The following is a 27,586-nucleotide window of genomic DNA, read 5'->3' as shown; positions in this document are numbered from 1 at the left end:
AGTTTTGTTATCAGTCAGTTCCAGTATTGTCTCTGTTTCGATTTGATGCTCAAATTCTAACTTTGTAAGAGGAAGTAAGCTCATGATCTGCCTCTGTTTCTTTTTGCAGAATATAGATGTCCATGTACAGGAAAGCATCCTTCAGTTTAGAGGTAACAAACATTTCATTTGCATCTGACTAGGTATATATGTTAAAAATGTATCATCTGTGACACTGCATATGGCACTGTGTGTAGCCCGGGGCCATGGTGCAAAAGGACAAAATGAGTATGAGTTCCGCCTGGAGTTTCTTTCACCAGTGAAGCCAGAGGTATGTACCCATTTTAAAACTGGTCACAGAGATATACTGTTCTTTCTTATTCATGTTTTCTAGTTTTGCTGACCTATTCTCAAATAAACCTGTGTGCCCAGGTGAGCCACAAGTCCACACAACGGCAGGTAAATATCACAGTGCGGAAAGAGCAGCGTGGCTGGTGGGAGAGACTCACCGTACAGGAGCGTAAACCCGTTTTCCTGGCACCTGACTTTGACCGCTGGCTGGATGAGTCAGATGCTGAGATGGAGATCCGAGAAAAGGTGGGATTAAAGTTGTGTCTTTAACTCACTGGGACATTTCACACATGACTTATGTGCATTTGACAGCGTTGACAAAATGTCAACATTATCCTAATATCAGAGTAAAGATTGTACCATTGATATGAAAATTTGTATTAATGTGTTTTTTTTTAACTTTGAAAAGGAGGAGAAAAGGAACAAACTGAAGGCTTTGAGGCAGAAAGAGGAAGGTGAATACTAATCTTGACAACATGAAATGTCTATTTTAGTTGGTGGTTTCAAAATGTGTTGCAAATTAAAAAAACTTAAATTGAAACTCAAGTATATCTTAATGTATGTCTGTTTATCTTAAATCTAACAATTTAGTTCCCAGGTTTGATGAGAAGTTATTCTTTTAATTTTCACCTTTGGGTAGCAGTCTTTTATCATGACTTTGTTCTTTTTCTTTGAAATGTTCCAGGGTTTGTCAGCCTGAAAACAGGATTTTTGTTTGTATATAACCTGGTACAGTTTCTTGGTTTTTCATGGATCTTTGTCAACATGACTGTGCGCCTCTTTATATTTGGCCAAGGTGAGAAATTGTAACTCTGCTGTAGCTTAGTCTCTCATTGTTTTTCCTTCATTGTTCAGTTACTTCACAAAAACCTGGTAAGACCAATCCTTTATAACACTACTCTCATTTCAGATTCTCTCTACGACACATTTCACACTATATCGGATGTGATGTTCTTCTGCCAGATCCTGGCAGCAGTAGAGGTCCTCAACGCGGCTTTTGGTGTAGTCAGAACAGCTGTTGTTCCAACACTTATACAGGTATGTGATGCTCCTGTGCCAGAGTTTCGGCTTCATGGGGTCACAGATTATCAACATTTGTAGGGTAACTATTACTTTATTATTAAGTGCTTTTGTGGCTTTTGTTCTTTTACTAGGTGGTTGGAAGGAATTTTATCCTCTTCATCATTTTTGGTAGTTTGGAGGAAATGCACCACCAGCCAGTTGTGTTCTTTGTTTTCTATCTGTGGAGCGCCATCGAGATTTTTAGGTAAGTATGCATCTGCCTCGTCATTGGTCAGTCATGTGAATTAACTCCAGAACTGATTATTATTTTCAAGTCAGTCTCACAATCATTTGTATACAACCAATATTTTTTAAATCACACCAGAAAACAATAAATATATCAAATTATTGTCCTTTTAGTCTGATTCCACTCAAACATTTAAGTCTGAAAATAAAACCATTATTGGCTGTTGACACCAGAAGAATATTTTCAGTAAAGCGTTACTACACAAATCCACTCTGTGCAGCATCATCACATCAAGAGTAACCAGACTTAACTTTACACACAAAAGTTTGAAGTTAGGTTTTACCAAGCTGCAGATGGGTGCAACATACCAGCAGGCACTTAGGCTACATTGTCGTGTTAGCTAATGAGCAACACAACTTGTGTTTCCTGCCCAAAACTGACATGATGTGCCAATTTCAGGTATCCATTTTACATGCTGGGCTGTTTTGACACAGAGTGGAAAACCCTCACATGGCTGCGGTACACAATCTGGATACCACTGTACCCACTAGGTGTTTTAGCTGAAGGTGAGCTTCTTTACGTCTCTCTGCACTAATTACGATTCTCCGCATACAAATACTAACATTTATCTCATCTCCCTCTCTCATGTAGCTGTTGCTGTTATACAATCCATTCCCATCTTTTACGAAACCAAACTCTTCAGCATTCCTCTGCCGAAAGCCATCGGCACCTCTATCAGCTTCTCTTACATCCTGCACCTTTATCTTGTTCTCATGTTTCTGGGTAAGTCTCCAGATAAAACATGAATAATTAAAATCACTCAACAAATATTATGTTCTGATATAAACCTTTTGGTCCCCCTCCCCCCTCAGGACTTTTTATCAACTTTCGTCATCTTTACAAGCAGAGGAAGAGGCGTTTCCGTACCAAGAAGAGGAAAGCAAATTGAGCTTCAGCACCAACAATAATCCTCAAACACCTTTGCTGCCTGCTAATTTTCTGGAGGATTTTTTTATATGATCCTCACAAACCATGGTCCAGTCAAATCAGTGATGTTGAAGATATTTTCTTTTCCACAGCCTGTTTGCTCTCAATGATTTCCTTTATGGTCAAAATGAACATCCTAAAGATGATGCAATATTTCATCACTGCATAGACGGTCTCACTTACTATTGATTGAATTCTCTTATGTGAATTTTGTAGAATAGTAAACTAACCCATAACCAGTCACAGACCATGTAATCCTGTGTGATACAGTATTTCTTTTTCCTTTTAATCTAGGTTGAGTTTTTTGTTTAACGCAGTGGTATTTTTGCTTGACTACATAACAAGCACTGATCAGGGAATACTATAGTCATTTGATACACAGTAATTTCTGTATAAATGAAGAGAGTAACAACCTTATCAACAAATACTGTATTTGTTATTATTCCACGTTTCTAAACCGTCCCACAAACCTCAGGGAAAATTGTACTTGTGACTGCTTAAATACAAAGAGTGTTTTGTGTCCGTCCTGCTCAACAATAACCTGCTGTGAAGAAGTTTTGTTTGTATCCCTTCCTCACACTGCTGTTTTATTATTTTGTAACCTAAATTTTGAAAGCAAACAATAACAGTCATTTCCCAGGTTTCCTGTAAATTTGGCAGTTATCTGACATTGAATAAAAATGGAATCTACATCTGGTTAATTTGTGTAAAAAGATCCTACAAAGTAACATGTAAAAAAAAAAAATATGTACACACAAACATTTTACAAATACCTCATCGTGTATGTGTTGCCATGTTTAGGCAGTGTCACAGTGGAGTTTTAAGTTATCCATCGCGACTCATTTCCATAAACTTGAAGCGGACCCTTTGACGAATTCTTGAAACAACATCCAGCACACACTAGGTGCTTTCTTCACATCGGTCCACACAGGCTGAAGTTGCAATATTTTAGTCCATTTTTACTAATTCAGATGTGGCTCAGCTTGAGAACTCGGTGTGCATGGGGGCAATGTTGTGATCAAAAGCAGCATACTGGGAATCACCAGTGCTGGCCAGTTTGAGCTGCTGTGCGGCATGGGAGAGCTGGAACGCAGCATCAGGATGGGCCGAGTCCGGCAACAAAGTGCACTCTCTCTCCAGCAGATCGGCCACTCCTTTCAGGAGCTCCCAGAAACCAAAAGCCAAGGCAGCCTTGCGCAGACGGTTGAGCTCCTGACAGATGAAAGTACAAAACAGTTACTTAAATTAGGAAAAGAAAAGAAAATCATAGTTCAGCTGTAATTCCAAGTCTGAGCAATTTTCAGTCAAACCTACCTTATAGAAGGTTTGAGTTTTATCTGGTAATTTTCTTGCATTCCTGAGAATCTTCTGAACATCAGTCTGTTAAATAACAAGCACAAATGACCCTCAAAGAGTTTGTTTGCAAAACTGAGTAGTAATTGTTCAGGTACTCCTTCAAACTAAACACATGGTAAAGGCTCTAACAATATATCTCAACAATGACACACTCATGACATGTTCAGATCATATGGGATGAATGGTAGAGATGAGAGAGATTCCCGTGTTAATGTCATCAGAACAGTTGTATGATTACAGAGCTAACTGTGTGAAAGTTAAAACACTATGAATTTGAAATGTAAGACTTTGTCCATATAACTTGGTTGTAATTACGTTTCACCACAGATTCTGGCTAATGTTAGACGTCAATTACAAGTCAGATAAACTATGATAACTCAGATGTGACATGAACGCATCATCAGTAAGCATTACCAAAGGTCCAGTGCAAAGAGGTAAGGTAGGTTCTACACACTGCATGGGAGCCAGCTTGGTTTACTTGCCTGCCCAGAGCTTTGTGATACAATTTGATCAAATTGTTCCAAGGTGAAGGAAAGATTGAAATATCAGGTTCATGCAAGAAGCTGCTTTTTATGCACCTCTGGAGTTCATTTGTGACAAAAAGACAAGTTAAAATTTAAAGGCGTTATCTTCAGTGACAAGTACCGCGCACAGTACAATATATCTCATTCTTTGATTCATTGAAGTACTTTAATTTATGGTACATGCAAATACTTTGTGGGGCCCTTGAATAGAATGGAGCCATCATAAATGTTATTAATAACCTGTGCTTTTCCTACGATGACAAGTCAAAATGTCTGTGAAAAAGGCCCATTAACTGAATGATTACATCTACACCATGTAACTAGTAATATATACTAGCTCTGTGTAATAATAATAATAACAACAATAATGATAATTATAATAATAATAATAGTATCTCAGTATGTTCATGTTATATCCATTTAATTCATGTGTTAGTTAATTTGTCTTGTCCAGGCTGATTTCTTATTGAATTTGTGAATATTGTTAACTGTAATATGTCCTAGCTGCAATACATTAAGTGAACACAATTCATGGCCTCTACACATCTACCTACTCTAAGTGAACTCATCCTGAATATTGTGGTGGCATTTTCATTTTCTGAGAGGTATTTTGTCTGATTCTGACAGCAGAATTAAAAGCTACTAACTTCATCTTATTTTTGTGTCATTTGTCCAAAGACTTCAACAAACAACAGTGCCCTGTTTCAGTGATTTTACTGTACCTGTAGTCCACTGGCCTTTATCCACACAGTCACATTCTGGGCATAGCTGCGTTTGACCGATGGCTGCACGGGAAAAGGACTCTTACTGTCATCCTCTCCATAGGGATTCTCTGCCGCCTCTGAAATACCACAAAGGTCATGAAACATATTTGTGAAATCAGTATCTCTATGGTATCACAGTCAGAGAAGTTCAACTTTGTTACACATCTGTGTAATAATTAACTGCCTGATTATGTACACATACAAGTACAAAGAGGCCTTTGCTCTTTAGGAATAGACTGTCATTTACCCGCAGTTTCACAATATGTCATTCCGTCAAAATGATGCCCTCAGGAATGAGCAGATAGTTTGTAAACAGTAAGCTAAGGAGACTCTATAAGTTTGCTGTATATATGCAGAAAACTTGCCGTTTGCTTGTCTGACAAGTCTGCAGCAGGTTACCTGAGATTGGTCCCAAATGTGAGATCTTGCCCAGCCAAGGCAGAGGCTCTGAACCAGGCTCAAACAGAGACATCATCAGATTTGATTTCTTCTTACTGTCTGCTTGGGAATACAGCATGCCGTACCACTCTGGCCTGAGAAAAAAAGCAAACTATATTTAAGTTATTTGTTCATAAAATGTATAAACTCATTTTGCTATGCAGGTGTCTTAATATTTAAATTCACTAAATTCTTTCAAATAAATTACATATAATCAACTCTGTTGATTCTCACCCTAGCTGGACCAGTGCCACCATTCCTTCAACTTTCAGACTGCCATGTAAAAGCACACAAAAATTTGGACTTTTGCCTGCCATCTGACTGGCAGAGGGTTCCTCCTCAAGCTCATCTGTGGCTCCTGTGCCAACTTCATCCACCTCTGAAATCAAGCACAAACAAAATAAGTTGATAATACCATAAAAAGGTGACGTGGTATACTGAGCTCATTCATTTTGGTATATAAAGTAAAATTGTGTGTTTACGTTAAATATGGAAGGTGAACTTCAGAAAAACTCAATCATCTGTGCAAAAACTGGGTTTTAAAATATTATTTGCTTTAAAAACAGCTTTAACTACTTATAAGGTTTTTGTTTTTTTTAAATTGATTTAATCAAATTTCATGCTGCTTGTTTACATTTTCTCCTCATTGTTCTTTTTAATTCCTATTACTGAAATTAAAATCTGAACATGATCTGCTCCATTAAAGAAAATCTGAACGTTTTTTGTGAAAATCAGCCATGAGGCATGACGTATAACTGTTTTGTCTATGAATGTTTAGTTTTTCTTTAAAAAACACAACAAAAATATTTAACTCTTACCTTTGTTTACAGCAATAGGCAATACCAAGTGTCTGGATATCACAGGGGGACTGGAAATATCAGCGATTTCAATGAAGCCCACAATTTCCAAATCTGAAACATGCATAACAGAATGAAGATTTGTTGGAAGAAAATAAAGTTTAAATTAAACTTTAAATCAATAAATTCAAAGCTAGCTGGATACCTGTATTGACTGTTCGTGGCATGGGCTCCACTTCTTCATCCACCACGATAGGCTCAGGTCGAGGGAACACCTGAACGTCTGAGGACAGGTTCCCACAGTGTAGGACCGCATGGAAAGGAGAGTATGCATAATCAATCAGCCTCCTGGAGACATGAAAAGGAAAAAAAAAAAAAAAGTGTAAAATGGTACAAAAGGTGCCTTAGCAAACATATAAAAAATTATGAAAAAGTAGTTTATTTCCCCAGGAATAGTCTTACCCAAACATTGCCTGTACACTCTTCATGCAAAGTGGTCCCTCCATAGTGAAGATCTGTCCGTCCCCTCCACTGAGACGAAGTAGTTCCTCCAAGTTGTCCATGGCATCTGTCATCTGTAACTGCAATTACACAAGATCAATTCAGGGAATGGGACCTGAACAATTCCAAATGACCCATAACCACTGTAGTCACAAGTCACTGTAATATTAGTCATTGACATTTTATGAGCACAGTCATGAATACTCATCACTATGGATCTCTGAATTCCTAGTCTCTTGGCTCAAAAAGGCAAGTTGAAACAACTGTCAAACTTTTTTCCTGTACATGAGCAGCTACTTCTGGTTGCATGTTTCTGATTAAATTTCCTTCTTGGTATTACACTGGCTAGGTTTGGATAAAGATGAAAGTAAATGGAAACAAAATGTTGACCTGGCATCCAAAAAAAGGGTGAATCAGTACCTCCTCCGCATTGGCTATACACATGATGTACAGTTTGGTAGGGAAAGGGAAAGGGAGTGGGAACTTCTTGTCATCCCCACGCTGCTTCAGTGTTTGGAGAGAGTGGCGTAGAGAACCCTTCCCAATACCCAGAGATCCATCAGTAACTAGCATCACCTGTAGGACATAAGAGGAAGGTATATAACACAATGTAACCATGTAGCAAATATGTACAGAGAGCTGCACACCAGCTTCATTTAATCAAAAATAAATTCAGAAGTGTGGGGATATTATACAGTGGGCTTGCCAACATACCTGACAGGGACAGGCACTGCCCCACTCCTGTTGTACAACGTTACTAACTCCATTAAGAGCTGACTCAACACAGGTCTTGTCATAGTCTTCCAGGCTGCTCAGAGCCTCCTGCAAAGTGTAAGGTATGAATTGTTTTGCTTGTAAATAACTTTGGCAGGACACCAAAAGTATTCACTACACGTCTCGACTTTAATGTGATATTGTTGCCTGATGTTGTATCTACATCTGTTAGAGTCTTTAATCATGGACCCCCGGAAGGGTTGGAAGTAATAAAAGTGACAGCTATGAGGCTACACAGATGTGAAGGTCTCTAGGTCTAACAGCGGTTACTCACATTCCTCAATTATATATATATATAAGCAGTCAAACTTTTGTTACTCAGAGAGAGACTCAGTGTACCCTGCACCAGATCTGTGATTCATGCAGGAACAAACTGAACAAATTGAAGTATTGACTTGTTGATCTGATCGTGATTGACGAGAAATCATCTTTTCACAAATAAAAAAAATGTTTATGAAATAAACCCTCAAAACTCTTCCCCTAAGTTTTACTTTTTTGAGGTCAAACTCAGGCAACACTCAGACGAGGGAAAAATGCTCTGACCTTTCCTTAAGACTCATCATGAGGAGCACTTTACCTGTAATGCATTGTAATCTCTGGTGAAAGGCACCAAGAGCTCCCAGAGGGAAGAAAAGGCCATGAGAGCCGTGAACTCCAAGCGGTAGTTTGAGGCCATGTGTTCAAACAACATGTTGAGTCCGTGGACAGCCAGGTTCTTCCTCTGAAACTCCTCGCTGCCGTCCAGTGACACTGGCCGTGTCATGGACAGTGACACGTCCATTAACACCACGGTAGGCATGGCTCGCTGCTTATATAGACTCACAATAATGCAGTGGACTTAAAGTACCCTCCAGCGTGCTCCCGCTGAAGGAAAAGAAAAGCAGAATATGACTTTTGAGAGAACACCAGCACATACTATTTAATAGCTTCTCCTACTGTCTATGGAGGTCATGTTAAAAAAAGAGCATACGTCAGTTATTTCGCTGCAGTAGCTGCATTAATGTCACTTCCAGTATCGTGCAATACACTGGAGTTAGTCTACATTAAACAACAAAGATTTAACGACGTTAAAACTACAGAGGAAATAACTTGTCACAGCAGAGGACTGTTAGCTAATGTTGGCTAAATTACGGTAGCATCCTGCAGCACAACGCCGGAAGACCCAACTGAAGAAACGTCCAGGTTATTATTTCACGAATGTAAGAAGATAGTTATCCACAACGTGAATATTTACAATGTCAATATATAATTGAATAAATAAATAAATATATAAATAGATATCTATACGTGCCATTCAATGTTTCTCTCGCCATCCACTGTTTGTGTTGTAGTGTGCACCACTACTTCCGTCCGTGTGAAACCAGTGTATGTTACCACATAGTTCCTAAGTGAGGAAATTTTCATATTTTTGTTCTGAAATATCTACATAAAAATAAAATGGCAGGGAAAATTATAAATGATTTCAACGACACGGCTATTTACTCATGCACATTATAAATATAAGGCTAAAGTTAAGATGTCAGTTCAAACGGACTGGTAAGAAAACAAAGATGAGTTGTTTTGTGCAATAACCTCACGACTTGAAGAAGTGATGCGTAGAAAATTTTCTTCCCAAGAGGAAAATCTTTTGTCCCTAAAGTACACAATTGACCTTTTTGGATATATCGATCCGGTTGGAGCGATGGATTTAAATAACTGGATAGGTAGTTTTGCAAAGACACTGGTCGAGGAAGTAGCTCCTATTTAAAGGTGAGACAGCTCACACTGTTATTGCGTGTTTATGGCTGGTAAGTAAATACTGTAGTATGACTACTAGGCTGCATAACCAACGTTTCAGGGATTAGTTTATGTATAAGAATGAGCCACTGTCATAATCCTTTTAAGACTTAAACTATGATGAAGACTTTTCCAACCAACAACCACAACTCTGCTTTTTGATATTTTTGGTAAGCCTGCATCTGTGATTAAAAATGCATAGTTTTGTTTGTTGGTATTGTAATGCATTGTCTCAATAGAACTGAATTGCTCCACCTGCTGTCTACATATAATTTTATCTCAATTGATCTTTCACCTCAGATTTGCTTCTCATTAAGTTGGATGATCTAGTGATCGAAGGATGTGACACAGATCATGCTGCTGAAGTTTCTTTCACTCCATGGTCTGCTATGAGGAAGCTGGACTTCACCATTGTCCACTCATGCAGTTTTGTTTTTTTGTAGATAATACAATTGCTTCTGTAGGATAAAATGAATTGTGCAACAGGGAAGAGACTGCAGCTGAGCCAGGTTCTGCTTCTGCTCTCTGGGGTTTTCCTCTACCAGCTGACCATCAGTGCCAGACTCTATGAGCCTTTGCCAGTGTCTCAGAGTGGAGATGATTTTGGAGAAGATTCAACAGAAGGGATTCGGGAGGTTACAGTGGAGACTCAAGGGCTTGAGGAACCTCTCACTGCAGCACATGAATTAGAGCCCACAGATCAAATCACACTGGACATGCATATGGTAAATCATCTGAATACAACTACAGATTTTAAAGCATCCACCCCGACTGAATCTCCACCACTTCCAGGTGAAAGGGGTGAATACCCTAAAGATATCTTTTCTGTTGAAGAACGCAGACGAGGATGGGTGGTCCTCCACATTTTTGGGATGTTATACATGTTTGTGTCACTTGCAATTGTGTGTGATGAGTTCTTTGTTCCCGCGCTGGAAGTAATCACAGAGAAGTTAGGCATCTCTGACGATGTGACAGGAGCCACCTTCATGGCTGCCGGAAGATCCACCCCTAAGTTTTTTGCCTACCTCATAGGGGTCTTCATCGCCCACAGCAATGTGGGCATTGACACAATAGTTGGCTCTGCAATTTTCAACATTTTGTTTGTAATTGGAATGTGTGCGTTGTTTTCTCGAGAGGTAGTTCATCTGACCTGGTGGCCACTTTTGAGAGATGTATCCTTCTACATATTTGACCTCATCTTGCTCATCATCTTCTTCCTGGATAATGTCATAATGTGGTGGGAGAGCATGATGCTGGTGGCTGGTTACACTGTCTATGTGATCTTCATGAAGTTTAATGTGCAAATAGAGCAGGCCGTCAAGACCCAACTCTACAAACACAAGAATATTGTTAAAGTCATTGCTGTGGAGGAACCTGAAAAGGTAAGCACTACTGTGACAAAACATGACCATATTTGTTTTTCTTTTTTCAAGTAAGGGAGAAATATTAAAGTCACTATTGAATGGTTTTCAGCCATTTGAACAAAGTTGACCAAACGCTTTTAAGCATATTAACTCAGTTGCATTCCACAACACTGATATACAACATATACTGTGACTTCATATGCAAAATTTGCAAGTGTCATACTAGTAAAGGCTTTGGGGAACAAAAGCTGTTCAGCCACAGCAAATTAATCCTGCTACTACTACTATTTTACTATTACTGGTCATGAAGAGCATACCTGTCTGTTCCTAGGTGAACACACCTGCAGGAGAGGATGGGTCAGGGGGCCCGGAAGAATTTGACAGTGATAAAGAAGAAAACAATAAAGACAGTGATGAGTCCAGTAAAAATGATTGTGAGAACAAAGACGGGGAGGAAGAAGAAGAAGAGAAAAAGGATAAGCCCCTGTCTTTAGAGTGGCCTGACACACGATGTAAACAAGCCATCTACCTCTTCCTTCTACCTATAGTTTTCCCTCTGTGGCTCACAGTTCCTGATGTCCGCAAACAGGTAAGGCATGGACACAATTCTGAGATCAGTGGTGCATACAATGCCTCAACTGTGTGTTTTTGCTTTTGTCCAACAGAAATCCAGAAAATTCTTTGTGGTCACCTTCCTGGGCTGTATTCTGTGGATTGCTGTCTTCTCCTACCTCATTGTGTGGTGGGCCTATCGGGTCAGTAAATCCTGATACCAAAGTTTTTTTAAATCCATTAAAAATGTTTCAAAAAGATTGGTGCAAACAGGAAACTGAGTGTAAAAAAAAAATCTATTTTGATATCAAATGAAAGTTTTTTTTTTTAATTCTGTTAAAATTCTTCCTGAAACAGTGACTGTGTATTGAAACTCACATTAGGTTTGGATTGTTAATCAGTCAAATAGCAGAAAACAACAGTGATTCTGTAGCCTCTATTCAGTCTGAATGCTTGTTCACTCTTGTAGATAAGTGAGACCGTCGGCATCTCACATCAGATTATGACCATCCTGGCTGCAGAGATATCCATCCCTGATCTCATTACCAGTGTGATTGTTGCACGTAAAGGTCAGGGAGACATGGCCGTATCAAGCTGTGTGGGCAGTAACATCTTTGACATCACTGCGGGGTGAGTTTCTATAGCCTGATGTGTCATGGCTGAAAAAGAAATACTGATTAACATACAGTTGACAGGTTTCTTCATCTCTCTCTCTCTCCCTCTCTCTCTCTCTCTCTCTCTCTGGGTGTTTCTTGCTCCATTCCCTTTCAAAAGCATGCCAGTCCCATGGCTTCTGTACTCATCCATTCACAGTTCGGCTCCAGTGGCTGTCAGCAGCAATGGGCTCCTTTTAGCCGTCGTGCTCCTCTTCCTCATGCTCCTCTTTGTCATCATCATTGCATCCTGTAAGTGGAAGATGAATAAGCTGCTGGGTTGCATCATGCTCCTGCTCTACTTTCTCTTCCTCCTGCTTCGTGTGATGGTGCAGTAGCACAACATTAACTTCCCTGGGTGGGCAAAAGGGCATAAAGTTTTTGTATATGTTTATATATGCTCGTGAAATTGCTTATGCTTTTGTATGCTTATGTATATGTTTTTCTTTTTTTTGACAATTACTCCTTGATTTGCACAGGCACAGACCAAAGTATATCTACTTAAATGCCGACATTTACAGCAATATCCAAACACAAGCAATATCCAAACACATTAAAACCTACTTCTGCATCTATATTACATTGTAACATTCAGGGTTAGCAATTAGGATTGCTTGATGTGAGTCAGCTGGTCACTGGACACAGGATGCAATGTGCCCACAGGCTGCAGAAACATTTGTATTGTTTCACCAGCAAAGAGAAGATAACTTACTGGGCTCCGTGCAGAGCTATTATCTCTCCTCCCCTCATAAACCTGCTGCAGCATTGCCTACTCCCAAAATATGACCTGTGATTTAAGTGGAAAGGCTTGAAATGTATAGGCAGAGATATATTTGGTCATTTTCACCCTTCTACTATCTATTTTAAATAATCTGACTCACCATAAGATTTTATGTAATATTTACCCACATTTTTTTACATCAAAAATAGTCTTTTTAAAAAAAAAAATAACCCTAAAAATCACTTGCTGGATTTTGTTTCCTGTATATATATATATACATATATATATATATATATATATATATATATATTTAAACACATACATACACACATCCATATATATATTATTTTTGATAATCCCATTTATTCCCATTTTTCTTTCTCCACAGTATGTATACATATCTTGTGCCTAATATCTAAATAATTTTATTGCTTAATGAAAGCCAAGAAGAAAAAAATGAAAAAGATCATATTTGATCTTGCTAATGGTCTGTGTATTAAATTATGTAAAAATGAATTATATAGACAACATCTGCATTTCATGTATGACATGCATGTATGCATGTAGAGAGATATTAATTGTTTAATGTATAATATAAGCACTCTGCTTTTTACTATTTTTTATATTGTAATAGTGATGCAGTGGACATCTGATTTAGGATGTTCTGTGGCCCTTGTTCTGTATGATGTGTACAAATACAGCTTACCAGCACCACCTGCAGGACAAAAACAGAGAGGTACATAAATAAACATAACCCCATATAACAAAATGCATGAGTATCTGACATCACAGTGTAAGTATAAAGCTTTATATTTCTGTTTATATTACATTTAGTTGTATTGTATTGTTTACAATATTATTGTTGTTATTTTCAGTTATATTTTTTAGTACTTTCATCAGTTCTTAATATCGTATATCAAGGATCAGCCTTTATGTATAAATCACCAGATTTACCATCTGGAGCTGCAAGGTGTAATAATTTAGTAGTATATTCTATAGTTTAGTAGTATTATTTTTCATAATATTTTTAGCCTTTTCCAATCCAAAAACCACAAGCAGAAGTGCAAGGAGTGTAATAAAACAGATTTTGTGACAAGTGACCAAAGTTTAACTACATTATTTCGTGGGGTTACAGGTTGAGCTCAGCTCACGAAAGCACGCCCAGGGTATCCAAGGTATTGCGCTGTGGAAGCTGGTTCTCTAATGAAACAATTATCATAGAATTAACTAATCTAAAAAAAAGAAAAAAAGATAAGTGGCATCAAAGTTGCTCGCTACACGACAGAACAAGTTGGATAGCTGGGTTACAACGCTCCAAATGCAAATGTAAACATGAAAAATGTGTCAGTGCCAGAATTTGAGAGTTTAAGTTTTACGCTGCGGTTCTTTAAGACCCAACAGCAATAATTGATGTCCAAAGCTAACACGTACCATTAATAATCACTTCTGAAAGCTGTTGTCTGGCCAGCAGTACTGCTCACTTAGCTTTTCGTAAGGCAGATGATAAACTGTCATTGGAGAAAAAACACTTTCCTAAAGAACCTTTTAATTTTTCTCATGCCATCATTTGCAATGTGCACCACCATATACGTCCGGGTGAAAACTTTGTACTAAATAAATAGTTCCTATGTGATACATATTTTACATGGTGATTTACATAATAAATTAAAAATCAAAAATCTGCAAGTAAAATTTCGACAATAATAGTATTGACTTTTGCACATTGTACGTTAAGGTTAGCTATTCAAGTTCAGATTATGATTGTTTGTCAGACTTAGTGTCAGACTCTATGAAATAATTTTTATGCTAAAGTTATTCAACGAAAACAACAAAGTTATGCAATAAAAAATTGTGCTTTAGTCTAATGCTATATTAGACTAAAGCACAATTTTTATTTTGCTTTAAATTAAATATTACTATGCTAGGCTCATGATATAGTGAGAGTGAGACAATGCACATAATCCTCTTAGAAGACTTCAGGTATTAGGTATTATGCTGATCCATTGTGAAGACTTGTCCTGCGTCCTACATAACCCTTTGGCCACTGGCAACAGTTTGGACTTTTACTTGTGCCACAATATCCAGCTGTGGAAATCTGCTTTTGGAGATTTTTGCACCCCTGATTTAGAATAATCATTCTGTGGTAAGTTTTCATTTGTGAGAAAAATGCATTCATTTTGTCTGTTCTCTTTGCAGTTGATAAGGAAATTAGCCAACCCTGTATCCTTTGACATTTTATATATTTATTTTAGCTATCATCCATTTGTTTCTCATTGCATTTATATTTTACGTTTGCTTGGTGTTTGTGTCTCTCTTTTCTGTCACTCAAATTGTTCACTTTCTCAAATAACAACCCATGAGTAGTCACAACAGATTCTCAATGGGCTTATCAATAATGCCATGACAGACAGTTATGTATGAAGTGTATTGTAACAGTTCAGATGTTTTCAACCACCTGCTGTCTAAATGTCATTTTATCGCTGATGCTTCTTTTCATTTACAATAGGTTGGGTTTTCCAAGGAGCTGAGGATGTGACATGAATCACACCACTGAAGTATTAGATTCTGTCATCCCATGGTATGCTGGGGAGAGAGCAGGACTTCTCCTCTACCAAAGCCAAAACCAAATTTATGCAGTGTAATTCAAGATAGAGAAAAATGTACTGTACAAGAAGGAAGAGACTGCAGCTGAACCGGGTCCTGTTTCTCCTCTCTGGGGTTTTCCTCTGTACCCTCTACCAGCTGACCATCAGTGCCAGACTGTATGAGCCTTTGCCAATGCCTCAGATTGGAGAGGATTTTGTGGAGGGTTCAACAGATGGGGTTGAAGAGGTTACAGTGGAGACTCAAGGGCTTGAGGAGCCTCTCACTGCAGGACATGAATTAGAGGCCACAGATCAAACAACGCCTGTAATGCATGCGGTAAGTCATCTGGATACAACTTCAGATTTGAAAGCATCCACCCCCACTGAAGCTCCACCATTGCCAACCACAAAGCGGACTATTGTGCATTGCATCTACGTGGCCCCTGAGCCTCCACAGGAGACACCAACACCAGCTCCAGCTCCTCCTGTAACTACCATCACTCCAGCTCCTCCTGTAACTACCATCACTCCAGCTTCTCCCGGTGAGGCTCCACATGTTAAGGGTGAATACCCCGAGGATATCTTTTCTGTTGAAGACCGCAGACGAGGATGGGTGATCCTCCACATTTTTGGGATGATATACATGTTTGTGTCACTTGCAATTGTCTGTGATGAGTTCTTTGTTCCTGCCCTGGGAGTAATCACGGACAAGTTAGCCATCTCTGATGACGTGGCCGGAGCCACCTTCATGGCTGCCGGAGGTTCTGCCCCCGAGCTTTTTACCTCCTTGATAGGGGTCTTCATCGCCCACAGCAATGTGGGCATTGGTACAATAGTTGGTTCAGCAGTTTTCAACATTTTGTTTGTAATTGGAATGTGCGCAGTGTTTTCTCGGGAGGTACTTCATCTGACCTGGTGGCCACTTTTCAGAGATGTATCCTTCTACATATTTGACCTCATCCTGCTCATCATCTTCTTCCTGGATAATGTCATAATGTGGTGGGAGAGCATGATGCTGGTGGCTGGTTACACTGTCTATGTGATCTTCATGAAGTTTAATGTGCAAATAGAGCAGGCCGTCAAGACCCAACTCTACAAACACAAGAATATTGTTAAAGTCATTGCTGTGGAGGAACCTGAAACGGTAAGCACTACTGTGATGAAGATGGCCGTATGTATTATAGATCTATACTCTGGTATTTCTAATCTTTCATGTCTACCACATTATTAGGTGTTTACACAGTATGTAGTATGTAAATGAGAATAAAGCTATGGCACTTAAAAACAATACTACCACATAACTTGGCACTCAATACAAAAGATCCATATGCTCAGATGTGAAACTTGTGCTTTCACGCATGCATAATTTTGTCTCTCATTCTGTCATGCTCATCACAAACAGTGTGGTTTATTACTGAAAGGGAAAAGCCACATTACTCATCACTCAACATCTCTGCTGTTCCCACCTGTGGAGTTATATGCAAATCATATCAAAAGAGCGAAATGACACTAGCAAAGGCCTTGGTGAACCAAAGCTGATCAGCTGCAGCAAACTAATCCCTTGAGGAGCCACAGCTCTGTAGACACTGTAGTATCAACATATACTGTGTGTAACCCTGGTAAGTGTGATTGAGGCTTAATTTACACAAAGTACAGCTACAGCATTTGTGCACACTCAGGGCTTTTGTTGAGCTGGATATACCGCTGCAGCTGAGGTTCCCAAGGGGCAAATGCAATTATTACATCTGGTGAAAATACTGCTTCACATCATACATGACTACATACAAGTTTTTTTTAATGAGGTGAGCAGTAATTTTAGGACACACTACATACTTTTTTTCTGTCATATAACACTAACATACAGTTTATACTGATATTTAAGCTTTGCAAAAATTAAACAACTTTAGTCTATCTCAACCAATGAATGATTATCACTGAAAAACATTGTTGCACGCAGACAAGTGGGGACGATGAAGATAATGCTCCTCCTGCTCCAGAGGACAAGAATCTGTTAAAGGTAAAAATCAATCAACCAACTAGTCAACTACAAAAGAAAGAAAAAATTTTAAACATTCATTTACTTGCTATTTTACATATTATTTAGCTTTCTGCTTTCCTATTTATAGAACATCACGCTAACAAGCCTCCCTTCAAATGTTGGCGTGTGTAAATGCACTTGTCTAGAAAGAAAAAAATACAAGGCTGGCCTCCACTCTGACATGATTTTCCTACAGTGATGTGTCACTGTCTGTTGTTGTGAGTATAGCTGTTGTGACCTCAGCCATCTTTTTCCCCAGTTAAAGCCATCCCTTCAGCGAGGGGGAAGTTCAGCTTCTTTACACAACAGCACCATGAGAAACACCATCTTCCAGCTCATGATCCATACATTAGACCCTCTGGGAGAGGGTGAGTACCATATCACTGTGATAACAAGCCTGACGATTGATAACTGTGCGTCTTTAAAACTGTTTTCACAATGAGTGTCTGGGGACTACGTACTTCTCATAGTAAAATGGATTAGCAAAGTGTCCCAAATGAATGCAGCGCTAAGTCCAGATTGAAACTAAGCAGATAAATACCTATCTCAGCCTATGGAGGGATCCATTTGGAGGCCCACAGTGAAATATAAAGAAGATTCTCAAGACACACTAAGCTATGATCTAAGTCAACATAGGCATGGTTGAACACATTTATTTTATATATATATATATATATATATATATATATATATATATATAATGAAATTAATTTCTATTATGATATAATTCAAATGCATTCCTAGAAGTGATTCATTTTTTTTACTTAGCATACAGAGAAGTAAGAAGATGTAATTATTGCTAGTTAAACAATATGGTCATGGATGGGTTCTGTACAGCTTTCCCACAGTTTTTTCCTCCTGATAGATTAGTAGTGTTTGCTTTACGGCGTATCATGCCATGATGATCATAACATCACTAGGATCAGCAATGTTAAATTACAGCAATGTTCTCATTTTCCCGTTCTCTGGCCATGGTTCTGTATCTTCTAATTTTTGTATCTGTGGGCCTGGCTCCTGATTTTCTCATCTCTCAGCCCTTGGGGAAACAAACACTCCACTACTTGAGTACAATAATCAGCTTCTGAATGAGTCCACACAATCTGGATCACAACTAGCAGATCCTGCTTCAACCCACTTTCTTTATCTTAGATGACTAGTGACACAGAGATGCATCAGAGCGACATTATAAATATCTGTGACTTACTCAACTTATCTAAATAATAACGTGCTGCCAAACTAAAGGACACAAACACGATTTCATTAACCAAATATGTTTCTCATATTTGGGGGATATGAGCACAGAAAAACTAGCTTTAAAAGGTTGAAATGCTTTGAATGTAATACGGAAAATAGATGTTTGCAGTTTCTACCTCCACACTTATGTGTATAAACCTCTGCTTTAAATTCTGCTTGCTCGGTGTGGGTGTATTTAATTGAGGATATTGGATCAAAAAAAACTGTAAATGCATTTTTTCTATCTTTACACGTCCATTGGAAACAAATTGCTGTTTCTAATGGCCAAAGTAGCAGTGGAATTCACGTACAATATAATGAGTTTTCCCATCTTGTCTTGTACTGTGCAGTGCCTCTTGTGCAATTCCTTTGATGAGCTTGTTTTTCCCTCCATGACATTGCTCTGTGCTGAGCTAAGGATTACGCTGCTGGTGTTGTTTTTGATGTTGTGTTGCCTTTATTTTGCTCTGTGCTTAATTCATGATTGCTGTGACTGATACTTTGCCCTCTATATATCACTGAGAAATTATACAAATTGTTATCACATGATTGAGTAATCCACCACAGCATTCTGAGTTTGTTTTTGCTTGTTTGATTGTTTGTAGGGAAATTTAAGGATAAGGCTGAGACTCTGAATAATGTGGCTAGCCGGAAGTCAGAAAGAAAAACTCAAGACAAAAGCGAAGGTAACATGGAAGGATATGATGGTCAGCCACTGATCAGATGCCTTTCATTAAGCTTTCAGAGTCTGCTCATGAAGAGACCCTGAAAGCTACTTGCTTACAAAGCACTGTTTCTCAATAAACCATGCATGAGTCTGAGTCAGGTCAATTCTGCCATATGTACAGGACATACGAGGAGTGAAATGCTGTTTCTCCCAGACCCCGGTGTTATATTAGGATATAAAATACAAAAAAAAATACTAAGAATTTAGATATTTATAAGTCAAGCACTCAACAACAAACATATTAATATAGTAATAAATATAGTGCAAATAGTGGTGTAAAAGATGTGTAAGTAATATGTCCTGCACAGGATGAGTAATTAGCTGCAGTTTTAAGTAGTATTCTGTACAAAGTGGCTTGTGCTGAGTATGGATGTGTGCGTGTTTGTATATGTTTGTATACAAGTTCAGGCTGAGGCTGTTGGACATGTAAGTTACAGTCCAGACATTTTGGAGGCACCCTGACAGCCTGATGGATAAAGCTGATACCCAGTCTGGTGGAGCAAGTTTGGAGGCTCCAGTATCTTCTTCCAGAAGATATCCCCTCTGGGAAAATGTGTCTTTAGCATCCTTTTATGCTGCCTGGCAGCATACTGTAGGTGGGTAGTAAAATATTAAGTGTATGCAGGATGTGTAAATAACACAAAAGGACTACTTTAAATTGTACACAGGTACAATATACTATATAAAAACAACATATTCAGAGTACTAAAGAAGAGTACTAAAGACTAGACAAAGTGCCTACAGGAGCATGTAATAAAATCCCCAAACATACACCTGTGAAGACATGACAGTGACCTCATATATCATGTCAGTCCTAACATCACATTGACTGCATTTCTCAATATGACCAGTCCTACAGTCTTAGTTAGGGAGTTCTTATATAGCTAATAGCTGAATGAGTCAGAGGCATGAGGGAAATGCGCAGAATGTTTGGGATTCCTTTTGCAGATGGTGGGGAAAAAACTGAGCAGACTAAAGAGCCAGAGGCCCCCGCAGCGACAGGGACGGAGAAGAAGGAGCAGCCAGAGGATAAGAAGGTACTCTCCAACCATGCCCTGGTGGTTATCAAAAAGCCCAGAAGTCAGTCTTTGATACCTGTTTATGTAAGAGTCAAAGTACAGAGCTACAACTTTTGGCAAATGGCCTCTTTAGGCGTCTTTTGCTTCTGCTGACTTCCATCATGATGTCTTTCCCCAACACTTCAGGACGATGTGCCAGCGGGAGAGGATGGGTCAAGGGGCTCAGAAGACTCTGACAGCGATGAAGACTCCAGCGATGAGGACAGCGATGAGTCCAGTGAAGATGAGGATGATGATGATGATGAAGATGAGGAAGAAGAGGAGAAAGAGGATGAGCCTCTGTCTTTAGAGTGGCCTGACACACCCCGTAAACAAGCCACGTACCTCGTCCTGCTGCCCATAGTCTTCCCTCTGTGGCTCACAGTTCCTGATGTTCGTAACCAGGTGAGATACAGACACATTTCTGAGACCAGATGTGATGTCCCAAATGTCTGAACACTGTGTTTTGCTCTTACATCACCCACACAACAGAAATCCAGAAAATTCTTTGTGGGCACCTTTCTGGGCTCTATTATGTGGATCGCTATCTTCTCCTACCTCATGGTGTGGTGGGCCCATCAGGTCAGTTACTTAGTAACATCTCGAGATGAGATTTGAAACTCAGCTTTCACACATTTGTGTGACCAGGTGGCGTAGTTCACATAAATACAGTGTGATTAAGATTTTTAAATTTGAGTATTTCTCAATAACACTCATTATTTATGTGTGTATATATAATAACCAAAAGTGTTTTTATTTTTATTAAGGACCATATTCCCCATAATGAGAAGCTGAAAATAATATACTTTAAAAAACCTCCCTGACTTCATACAGAAGAAGTGAAAACACTTAATTGTGGTTTGACCTTGTAGGTGGGTGAGACCATCGGCATCTCTGAGGAGATTATGGGCCTTACAATCTTGGCCGCAGGGACATCCATCCCTGACCTTATAACCAGTGTGATTGTGGCACGTAAAGGCCTCGGGGACATGGCTGTGTCCAGCTCTGTGGGCAGTAACATCTTTGACATCACTGTGGGGTGAGCTCCAAAAGCCTAATGAGTCACAATTCAAGAAGAAATGATGGTAGTTAACTGCTATTTTTCTCATGTTTCTGTGTCTCTCACTCTGTCAGTCTGCCAGTCCCGTGGCTCCTGTACTCATCCACCCACGGTCTAGCTCCAGTGGCCGTCAGCAGCAATGGGCTCTTCTGTGCCATTGTGCTCCTCTTCCTCATGCTCCTCTTCGTCATCATCTCCATAGCATCCTGTAAGTGGAAGATGAATAAGGCACTGGGCTCCACCATGTTCCTGCTCTACTTTATCTTCCTGGTGCTGAGCGTGATGCTGGAGGATCGCATGATTATCTGCCCTGTCTCCATCTGAACTGAAGCTCTCTCTCACCTCACTTGTAACATGAGCCACAACTGCTGACCTATACATGTATGGAGCTCATGAGCAAGGGTCTTGTTATCTGTAGACACCATTCAGAAAGCTCCTGTAGTTGTTCTGCATTGCTGCCGGTCACATTTGTCTCACCTGTCAGCAGCAGTACACATACTACAACATTTGCTAGAACTTTTTACTTTTTTTCACTGTTTACAAAACAGCATCTGCGTAATGGAATTAGAAATCTAGAATATGTGCACATTTTGGAAAATGTAGGTTTTGAAATGGGAATTTTGTATGAAATGTAAGTATACACTTGCACCAACAACTGTTTTATAACATTCATTATAGAGAACCTGAGCTTGCTTGAACTCACTGTACCTTCATACACATCAGGTTTTATAAAAAAGGTCAGGCCTATTATTCATTTTGGACAAAAAAATGAACTTTACATCCATAGAATAAACGTGTTTATTCATAATGAAAAGCAAACTATAGATCCAGCCAGGGAAAAAATTTGATTTCTTTTTTTAATGTAAAAATCATACAAATTAGTATCTGTGTTACAAATGATAAATAATACTTAATAAACATTGCTTTAATCGACAAATAGTGTAAACAACATGTAGACATCAAATGATGTTTTGGTCATCACTGTGTTTTTTTGTTTTGTTTTTTTACCGTTTACAACTTACAAGGTGGTTAAAATGCAAATGTACATGCTGTGAGCACACAGCTGTATCTAATCCAGCATCTTATCATTATAAGTAACTGTGAGGTTCAGTAATAAGCTGTGCAGCTGCATCACACTACAAATAGAAATCTAGGCAGGTTTTTGTCAGTTAAAAGTGAAAGACAATATTAACACAGTGAACAATTACACATTTTTGGACGTGATTTTGAATTAGGGCAGGTCAGAGCTGTTGTTCAAATTTAACACCTTTGACGCTTACACATCTTTGAATATGCTCAGTGCAAAGAATCCTGCATTGCCATCTGTTCAAAATCCCTTTAAACAGTCAGTTTTATTATAAGTGGTTAAAATGACCTTAAACAGTGCAGTGTTGTCCAAATGTCTAAACCTGACATCTACACCATACAGTGAAGACCAAAAAGAAATATACAAAATACTAGAATCAAATATTCTGTACAATTTTATAGATCTGTTTCTGTGTCAATACATTAATTTGTTTATCAAAAATTGTGTTGATAAAACCAACAGAAATGTATTTTTCAGTTTTTATCTGTCACCTGTTAGTTTGATTGTACTGTTTTTAAGGAAATGTATCCTTGGTGGTCCCTTATAACACAGAAATTATTCAGTCCTCACTTTAAAAAAGGTATTGCTTAAAAACTGTAAATAAAACATATAAGTGTTACTCCCTTTTTGGGTTCTTTTGGTACATTGTACAAAAAAGGATACATGAATAAACATTGTGCATATACATTAATTGAGTTCTCCCTTTTTGATTCGGAAGCAATAATATGTTTTATACTTTTTTGATGTTATCATCTAGTTTAGTGTATTCAGGCATATGAGCATGGCAATGCCAGGTTTACAGGGTGCAGATGAGGAACAATTTCTTTTGTGAACTGCATGTAATGGAAATATTAGACAGTACAGTAAATCCTGCAGCTGCCAAATAGAAAAGTCACTTGAGCATAGGCTGCTGGGCCACAGCGTTATGCTAATGAAAATGAAAAGCCAGAGCTCATCTTGTCTAAGTGCTTTGTAAAAACATGAACGTCTAAGAGCAAGTACTTATTATACACACACTCAACAACAGTCTTAACAAGGTCACCAGGACCACTGAGGAATTTAGACAACGTGATCATACACTTACTTTTACATACTTACTCACAGCTTCAACAGAAACAAAGTCATAAAATAGACTGTATATTAACTGTACAAACATTTTACTATAGTTATACTGAAAATACAGTGGAACTTTCTAAATATTTACAAAGACAAGGCTTGTCATTCCATGCCTCTCCCTGCCTCTCTGCTCTAACAGTATACATGAAACTCATGGCAGTTGCTTCACATTATTAAGTGTCATTTTCCAATTGTGCTTTAAAGAGCTCTGTGCTTCAGTCAGGTGAGCAGGTCCTGAGGCTGAAGAGCAGTCCAAAGAAAATAAAAAAAAAGAGAACAGCAGCAGTGACCACAGTTTGAGGGGAAAACATAATGGGACAGAAGGAGAGAAGTAGTTTACAAACTGGGCTCCCTAAAAGTCCTCCTGCACTCCATGACCCCTGCTCCAGGGGGCCGGTCACAGTTGTGTGTCAGTTTAACCAGGTTGGGTGTGAGGCGATCATATGCCAACTTGTACTCCCGGTCAAAAGCATCTGCAATGAGATAATAATGAATTAAACATGTTATTCACGTAGATATTCACTATCTGAGTTTAGTGTGTTAGCATGCTAACATCTTTATAATTAGCACTAAACACAAAGTACAGATGCGGCTGATGGGAATAGCATTTATTTTGAAGGATTTTTGCTTCAAATCAAAGTATTGGATAAATTGACATTTTGACCTGCTGGTGGCGCTAAAGAAAAAGCCAAGGGATCACCAAAGTCATTAGGATTCATTCTATGTGGACTATTGATATCTGTACCAAATTTCATGGAAATCCATCCAATAGTTGTTGAGATGTTTCAACTGTCCAACCAACGGACTGACATTACCAACCCATGCCACTAGCATGAATGAAAATAGGCTTTTGAACTCACTTATATTAATGTTGTTCTTCCCCAAGGCAACGAGAGCAAGGAACAATAAATCTCTGTAAAGGCTCCTTTTTGGAAGAAAGAAGAGAAACGCAATTAGACTTTCCATTCACATCATGTTCTCTACATGACTATACACTGACATCTTTATTTCCTCACCTCTGCCTCTTAAAACCCAGCTCCGGCCCCAGCAGCTGGATGATCTGGCTCATGGGTTGATAGACATCACTCTTTTTAATGCTTCTCACAAAACCCTGCAGTAGCTCCACGGTGAAGAGCTGGCCTTCTTCACACAGCCCCGAGCGAACCAGGGAATTGGCACCTGCAAAGAAGGAGAGATAAAAGTCACCCTGATCAAAGGTTCATTCATCTCCATCACTCAGAATCCAGTCTGAGAGTGCAGCGCTGATATAGGAGGCATGACTAATAGGAGTTCTGAACTGAATAATGCATGACTTTCTAGTTACTTCATATGCATTATTTAATTTGTATGTAAATATCTGACCTTAATCATTCTTGCCAGCGTTACCATGATTTTCTGAAAGTAATTTCACCTTTTGAAACATAATATACTTGACATCATTCTGTTAAAGTAAATGCTGAAATAACTTACAGTGTGTGTTCCACAGGACGTAGCAGGGCTGAACTTTGTCCTGGTGCAACTTCAGGTTGTCCCACATAATCCTCACCAGCACTTGCTTACTGTCCTCGGATGAAACGCTCTGAGGAGTCTAAAGGGAGTAAAATTAAGATTAATCCTTTATTCTGTATCTTACAGGCCCTTTGAGCAGGATGTTAGTGGATGTTATGTCTTTAAAAATACGTGGTTTTCATTTGTTTGCAAAAAATGAGTGAAAATATGTGCTGCTTTCATGCATTGCTGTTTGGACGGTGTCTTTTCTGAAACTACCACTAGGAGTCACCAAAGTCCCAAATGTTCACATCCTCCACATAAGAACTTTAAAACAAAGCTGATTAAATGGTGACTTTATATTAAATGGGTCAATCTACACACAGCTATATGTGGGTGAGCTTGTTGACATATTTACCTGGTCTCCTTGGCTACAGTGCTGGGAGGCCAGGATTAGAGCTGGCAGGTTGCTTGGCAGCTCCAGCCTTCGGAAGTACCACACGAGGTTCCAGAAGACTATGGGGTGTTGGTCAACAACACTCGGAGAGAAGATGGCCTGGTCGCCCTCGTTCACCAGCAGGCTCTCCAGCTCCTTCCACAGAACCAGGGGGCTCAGGTAGGGCACCGTCACCGGAGCAGAGGCGGAGGCTGGGGCTGAGGCTGGCACAGCTGTCCCAGCACTCCCACTGCTCTCCTGCTTCTGCGGGGGAGCTGCAGGTGACTGAGCTGCACAGTCTGACGCAGACATTTTGGCCTCGGGATTGAGAGACGCAGACGTGTCCTCCTCAGTAACAGGATTACTTTGCTTAGAAGACCTGGGGGGAGACACACCATGGATCTGTTTAAAGAGGCCACTTGGATAAAAGATGTGTCTGTCTGAGTGAGTGTGTGTGTGTGTGTGTGTGTGTGTGTGTGTGTGTGTGTGTGTGTGTGTGTGTGCGTGTGTGTCAGTGCTTTTTGAAAAAAGTGCCAGACAGCTAGCAAGGCAATCTAAAAATAGACAATCTAGTGTAAGAGATCAAAGACATTAAACCTCATATTATTACTGAATTCGGCCTGAAATGATGCAGGTACCTGATTAATTATTCAAAGTGTGTGTACCTGAATATAAAATGTGTAAATACTTGTTTACACAGGGAGTATTTACCTGCTCTGTGGTCTCAGATCTTTGATTTCCACATTCAGGAAAGGCAGGAAGGCTGTGCCACAGAAGGGACAAGTGCTATTGAGGTTTGAGTCATTTGCTGTCCAGCCAGCCATGATCTCCTCGTCATACACCAGACAGTCACACGTCTTGCACAGCGAGCAACTGGACATAAGTACCTGCAACAAAAACCATCGGGATGTGGCGGAAATCAGATGCAGTAACACTCAGTCATGACAGTGCGAGTCTATCTAAAGAGAAGTGTCCGAAAAGGGGTTTTGATGCGTGAGGAACTTACCTCTATGGTGTAATTGGGAGTGGGTTGGAAGCGGCTGGTGTCGGGGGAGGAATCTGGAGTGTGAGGAGTTTTAGAGGGAAGCGCCAAACCACCTGGATACAATGGAAGTTACGCAATAAGACACAGAAGGCAAAGCCAAGATTGAGCACAACTATCAAAGCTATACATATCTGAATTAAATAAAGCAAATGTGCAAGAATAAAACTAAGTAGCACCCTGTTCTTCAAAGAGCGCACTCAGAGGACGTTTCAAGTTTAGCAAATCCGTGTCTCTGGGAGTGTGCATGTGAGTGTGCATGCACGTGTATATGTTTAGCATAGGGCCTTTGGCTGAGTGCAGAAAAGCCTACACACTGAATCAGCCCTCCTGCCTGCTGGCCTAGTTTCCCACAGAAAAACCTCCGACTCTCTCCATTACCGAGCCCTACTCTTGCTCTAAATTTAGATAGTCAAGAAGTGTTTTGCTGGGGATCAATACAATGCTGCAGTTAAAGCAGTAATTTAATGAGCATGGCTGTAAGCAATGCCCTTTTTTTTTAAGCTGGAGATGTTTTGATAAAGACTGCAAACTACTTTAAATACATGTGGATTGTGTCGTTTGTCTAGCTCAAACATTTCGAGATTCAAAAATGAAAAACATAAAGTAGCAGCTTTATTCCAACAATATTGATTATGCAGATGGATTGAAGGACAAACCAGAGAAGGAGTTGTGTCTGAACACTCTGTTGGGTGTGCTGGGGCTGCCCAGGTTAGTATGGCCCACAACAGGGCTCCTCCTGAGTCGGGACATGCTGCCATGCTGGGGTGAGGTAAAGCCGTCTGGGTCCAGACAGGAGTCATTATCAAGAAGCGAGGAGCAGTCTGCCTCTCCTGAGGTCAGTGAGGATACACTAATCCTGTCACAGTTTGCATCCTGCAGGAGAGAAAAAAGGAAAATAATACCGTCACCGTTACAATAGTTCATCGA

The 27,586-nt window shown here is 39.4% G+C and overlaps 5 protein-coding genes across 6 annotated transcripts in view; 3 read left to right on the top strand and 2 right to left on the bottom strand.

The window, feature by feature from the left end:
• The window catches only part of hacd3 (3-hydroxyacyl-CoA dehydratase 3), a 4,138-nt gene extending 880 nt beyond the window's left edge, over positions 1–3,258 (top strand). Inside the window, exons 2-11 of the mRNA XM_023422479.2 lie at positions 110–152; positions 237–310; positions 412–576; positions 740–785; positions 1,016–1,126; positions 1,241–1,368; positions 1,485–1,597; positions 2,039–2,145; positions 2,231–2,362; positions 2,452–3,258. Of these exons, the coding sequence (XP_023278247.1) occupies positions 110–152; positions 237–310; positions 412–576; positions 740–785; positions 1,016–1,126; positions 1,241–1,368; positions 1,485–1,597; positions 2,039–2,145; positions 2,231–2,362; positions 2,452–2,528 (996 nt within the window). The 3' untranslated portion in view covers positions 2,529–3,258. The remainder of the gene's footprint in view (positions 1–109; positions 153–236; positions 311–411; positions 577–739; positions 786–1,015; positions 1,127–1,240; positions 1,369–1,484; positions 1,598–2,038; positions 2,146–2,230; positions 2,363–2,451) is intronic.
• ints14 (integrator complex subunit 14) lies at positions 2,981–9,144 on the bottom strand. The gene is made up of 12 exons (XM_023422478.2): positions 9,012–9,144; positions 8,298–8,584; positions 7,661–7,768; positions 7,367–7,522; positions 6,908–7,026; positions 6,651–6,793; positions 6,467–6,559; positions 5,883–6,027; positions 5,610–5,743; positions 5,169–5,287; positions 3,881–3,946; positions 2,981–3,778 (listed from the first exon to the last, which is right to left on the bottom strand). The coding sequence occupies exons 2-12, from the start codon at positions 8,517–8,519 to the stop codon at positions 3,545–3,547; spliced, it is 1,539 nt and encodes a 512-aa protein (XP_023278246.1). The 5' UTR covers positions 8,520–8,584; positions 9,012–9,144; the 3' UTR covers positions 2,981–3,544.
• A 130-nt stretch (positions 9,145–9,274) lies between these two features.
• Positions 9,275–13,071, top strand: LOC111667025 (sodium/potassium/calcium exchanger 1-like). Its single transcript, XM_087178305.1, has 5 exons — positions 9,275–10,878; positions 11,192–11,449; positions 11,526–11,615; positions 11,882–12,042; positions 12,187–13,071. The coding sequence occupies exons 1-5, from the start codon at positions 9,967–9,969 to the stop codon at positions 12,401–12,403; spliced, it is 1,638 nt and encodes a 545-aa protein (XP_087034431.1). The 5' UTR covers positions 9,275–9,966; the 3' UTR covers positions 12,404–13,071.
• Positions 13,072–15,261: 2,190 nt separating this feature from the next.
• Positions 15,262–23,265, top strand: LOC111666969 (sodium/potassium/calcium exchanger 1-like). The gene is made up of 9 exons (XM_023422504.2): positions 15,262–16,515; positions 17,329–17,388; positions 17,669–17,777; positions 19,248–19,328; positions 20,318–20,406; positions 20,575–20,832; positions 20,920–21,009; positions 21,300–21,466; positions 21,562–23,265. Exons 1-9 carry the CDS (start codon positions 15,445–15,447, stop codon positions 21,809–21,811), a joined length of 2,175 nt encoding a protein of 724 aa, XP_023278272.1. The 5' UTR covers positions 15,262–15,444; the 3' UTR covers positions 21,812–23,265.
• Positions 22,325–27,586, bottom strand: part of dennd4a (DENN/MADD domain containing 4A) — a 23,690-nt gene continuing 18,428 nt past the window's right edge. For both annotated transcript variants that reach the window (XM_023422501.2, XM_023422502.2), the window contains 8 exons: positions 27,316–27,532; positions 26,621–26,712; positions 26,326–26,501; positions 25,597–25,993; positions 25,161–25,278; positions 24,707–24,869; positions 24,551–24,615; positions 22,325–24,163 (listed from right to left, as the gene is read on the bottom strand). In XM_023422501.2, coding sequence (XP_023278269.1) covers positions 24,027–24,163; positions 24,551–24,615; positions 24,707–24,869; positions 25,161–25,278; positions 25,597–25,993; positions 26,326–26,501; positions 26,621–26,712; positions 27,316–27,532 — 1,365 coding nt within the window. In that variant the 3' untranslated portion in view covers positions 22,325–24,026. The remainder of the gene's footprint in view (positions 24,164–24,550; positions 24,616–24,706; positions 24,870–25,160; positions 25,279–25,596; positions 25,994–26,325; positions 26,502–26,620; positions 26,713–27,315; positions 27,533–27,586) is intronic.

The sequence above is a fragment of the Seriola lalandi genome, unplaced genomic scaffold (assembly GCF_002814215.2).
Source record: "Seriola lalandi dorsalis isolate HSWRI2012SDOR001 ecotype SW California unplaced genomic scaffold, Sedor1 jcf7180002054682, whole genome shotgun sequence".
Lineage (NCBI taxonomy): Eukaryota > Metazoa > Chordata > Actinopteri > Carangiformes > Carangidae > Seriola > Seriola lalandi.
The sequence above is the reverse complement of the archived record's forward strand: the minus strand, read 5'-3'. Positions and strand labels throughout refer to the sequence as shown.

What these genes read in the sequence shown, in the direction of transcription:
- ints14 (XM_023422478.2), bottom strand. Translation starts at nt 8,519, where the DNA reads ATGCCTACCGTGGTGTTAATGGACGTGTCACTGTCCATGACACGGCCA. An exon ending in GAGATTACAATGCATTACAG is followed by an intron (nt 7,769 to 8,297) that starts GTAAAGTGCTCC and finishes TACACTTTGCAG; the next exon opens with GAGGCTCTGAGCAGCCTGGA. An exon ending in GTGGCACTGGTCCAGCTAGG is followed by an intron (nt 5,744 to 5,882) that starts GTGAGAATCAAC and finishes TTTTTTTCTCAG; the next exon opens with GCCAGAGTGGTACGGCATGC.
- LOC111667025 (XM_087178305.1), top strand. Translation starts at nt 9,967, where the DNA reads ATGAATTGTGCAACAGGGAAGAGACTGCAGCTGAGCCAGGTTCTGCTT. An exon ending in TTCCTGATGTCCGCAAACAG is followed by an intron (nt 11,450 to 11,525) that starts GTAAGGCATGGA and finishes TTTGTCCAACAG; the next exon opens with AAATCCAGAAAATTCTTTGT. An exon ending in ATCTTTGACATCACTGCGGG is followed by an intron (nt 12,043 to 12,186) that starts GTGAGTTTCTAT and finishes CCCTTTCAAAAG; the next exon opens with CATGCCAGTCCCATGGCTTC.
- LOC111666969 (XM_023422504.2), top strand. Translation starts at nt 15,445, where the DNA reads ATGTACTGTACAAGAAGGAAGAGACTGCAGCTGAACCGGGTCCTGTTT. An exon ending in ATTAGACCCTCTGGGAGAGG is followed by an intron (nt 17,778 to 19,247) that starts GTGAGTACCATA and finishes GATTGTTTGTAG; the next exon opens with GGAAATTTAAGGATAAGGCT. An exon ending in ATCTTTGACATCACTGTGGG is followed by an intron (nt 21,467 to 21,561) that starts GTGAGCTCCAAA and finishes TCACTCTGTCAG; the next exon opens with TCTGCCAGTCCCGTGGCTCC.